Source organism: Thalia democratica, unplaced genomic scaffold, assembly GCF_965202585.1.
Source record: "Thalia democratica unplaced genomic scaffold, ktThaDemo2.hap1.1 HAP1_SCAFFOLD_1037, whole genome shotgun sequence".
Classification (NCBI taxonomy): Eukaryota; Metazoa; Chordata; class Thaliacea; order Salpida; family Salpidae; genus Thalia; species Thalia democratica.
Window position 1 is genome coordinate 6,142 of NW_028139966.1, and position 2,627 is coordinate 8,768.

The following is a 2,627-nucleotide window of genomic DNA, read 5'->3' on the forward strand; positions in this document are numbered from 1 at the left end:
GTTATCTAGAAGAAAAGAACTACTAAATTTTATAAAGAAAGTAGTTAAAAACATTGAGAATAATTTTGAGATTTTAAATGGTAGTTTGTTCTTTCCTAATCCAAACTCAAAAAACAGTTTACTAGGTGAAATTGTCTCAGGGCCACTGATTTCGGTTGAGAAAGGGTCGGCACCAACTATAGATTCTAGTAGTAAAGAATTATCTTCTGGGTCACTGGTTAGTTTGGACGAGAAAGAATTTGATCCAATATTAGGATCTACTAGCCAAGGAGTTGTTTCACTTGTTAGTTTGGGAAAAAAGGAAAATAATCCAGTTTTAGGATCTGCTAGTAAAAGAGTTGTCTGTGTACCATTGTCAACCTGTCCTAGTAATACTGACACGTTAGTTTCTTCTCCGGTGTTATTCAACTACTTTGGTGGTTCATCAATTGAAACTACTTCGGTTGGTGTTGGCATAACAGAGTTTAAATTTAATGAAGCAGATTTGAAAAAAGATTTTAATTCTCTTGCTAAAAAATATAAATTGGATAATCTTTTTGCAGCTAACTTGTTAATTGATTTTAAAATACCTAATGTACAACTTACTAACATAACTGCTAGTAACTGCTATTTTAAAGTTGATGATATTCATAAAGAGAAAATTATATTTCCCTGTGAGTGGAAATGTGCTCAAGGAAGGAATGGTTGGACTTTTTTTTGGGTGCATTTTGAAAATAAAAATGGTCAGCTGAAGGCTGTTCTCCATAATGATTGTGTGCAGAACAGTAACAAGGAAGTTTATAAATTAACTATTAGGCAGTATAGGGCCAAGTGTTCTAGTAAGTTTATAAATTTCAGATATAATCTAAGTAGTAACTCCTATAATAACAATTTGTACCTTTTTATTGGAAAACCTAACTTGGAATGTAAATGTAAAACTAGAAGTAAAAAATTTGAAATAATAAAAAGTAATAAAGATGTCACGGCTCCTCAGTTATATAAAACATACAATTCTGAATTTTCTAATACTAGAGAAATTTATAATTTAAAAAGGAAATTCGGAATATCCAGTAAAAAACCTTAAAGTTGAAATTAAAGAAGTTTTTTTTTTTAATTAAAGTTACTGTTTAGCTCCATTCAGGAAAAGGCATTGTAAATTGTAGTATAAAATATTTTCCTTTAGTGTTATAAACTATTTTTACACTCACACATTTATTTTTCATCTCTTAAATAATAGTTTAACAGTCATTTCTTCTACATAACATCTCTTTTTTTTTTATTTGAATCACAGGACAACTCAGGAAGGTAATGTTTGTAAGATAATTTTTTTTTTACATCAGAAGCATTTTTCATAAACTTTATAAAAATGGAAGGGCTTCTGCTTTCAATCATCTCGTTTGCCTCGTTCAAGCTGTACACATTCTTGCTGGACAGATTTGACTTTGTTCCTGAAACATCGAAAAGCAGTAAATTTCGCAGGAACAAATACCTGAACATCTTCGTTTCCTTCACTCACTCCGTACTTTCCAGCGTCGCTTGCATCTACTGCTACCTCACCAACGATCGCCTGTTCACCAGCCCTCTCCACGGACACACTCCTCCGACCAAGATGCTCGTGTCCTTCTCCTGGGGCTACTTTCTCCACGATCTGACCCACATTGTATCAACTCAGGGTATTACCCAGGGCATTGTGTTGCACCACTTGGTGATCCTCATGTGCCAAGGCATGGCGCTGTTCACGGACAAGTTCGTCAATTTCGCCTGCATCAGCCTCTTCTGCGAGATCAACTCCGTGTTCCTTCACGCCCGCCAGCTGCTAAAAATGCACCGCTCGGCAGCCACCTTCCAGTTGGAGGCGGTGAAGTTTGCGAACATTTTCACTTTTTTAACACTCCGCATTCCCTGCATGTGCTACCTGGCTTTGAACGAGTGGAAGCTACTGGAAGTTCTGCACCCGGCCGGCTATTACGCGGGTTTTGCGGGAGGCGTGATGATGGTGGGAATAAATTTGGTTTTGCTGTGGAGACTGTTGAAGGCAGACGTGTTCGGTTCGGAGGCTAAGAAAGTGGATTGAGAAAATTTTGAAATTATTCTGCTATTCTTTATTTTTTGATGTTCATTACTTTATTTGTTTTTTGTTTGAAAACATTTAAATTGTATGCAAGTTTTATGTGATAATTGCTTATTGTTTAAAGTTTGTGTAAGCTGTTAGTTTAATGGTCAATAAATTTAATTAAACAAACACAAGTTTAAAAAAATAGAGATACCATTATAAAAAGTTGTCAATACCAATTAAATAATGTTTCAAACCAAAACTTTGACAAATTTGTTTATTGTAACAATTATCTTGTTTTATATTTATGAACAATTTTTTTTTCTTTGAAAAATTTGCTCTTACTACGTTCTAAATAATTGACTGAAGTTGTGTTCAAAACATAATTAATTTAGAGATTATTGTACATTTAAAAGTTTATTAGAGCAAAAAGTTGTGCAGAGTTTACTGGGTTAAATATCTTGTTTTCTAACTTTTATTTTTTGCACCGCCTTAACTTTCTTGGCTTGCCCTCAAAATACTATTTAAATTTTTGTTAGCAAAATGTTTACCTTAATCATATAATAACTGCGATTTAAAGATGATGCTTTATAAA

At 33.6% G+C, this 2,627-nt stretch overlaps 1 protein-coding gene across 1 annotated transcript; it reads left to right on the top strand.

The window, feature by feature from the left end:
- Positions 1–1,345: 1,345 nt before the first annotated feature.
- Positions 1,346–2,053, top strand: LOC145847685 (TLC domain-containing protein 2-like). The gene has a single exon (XM_082953672.1). The coding sequence runs from the start codon at positions 1,346–1,348 to the stop codon at positions 2,051–2,053; it is 708 nt and encodes a 235-aa protein (XP_082809798.1).
- Positions 2,054–2,627: the final 574 nt, after the last annotated feature.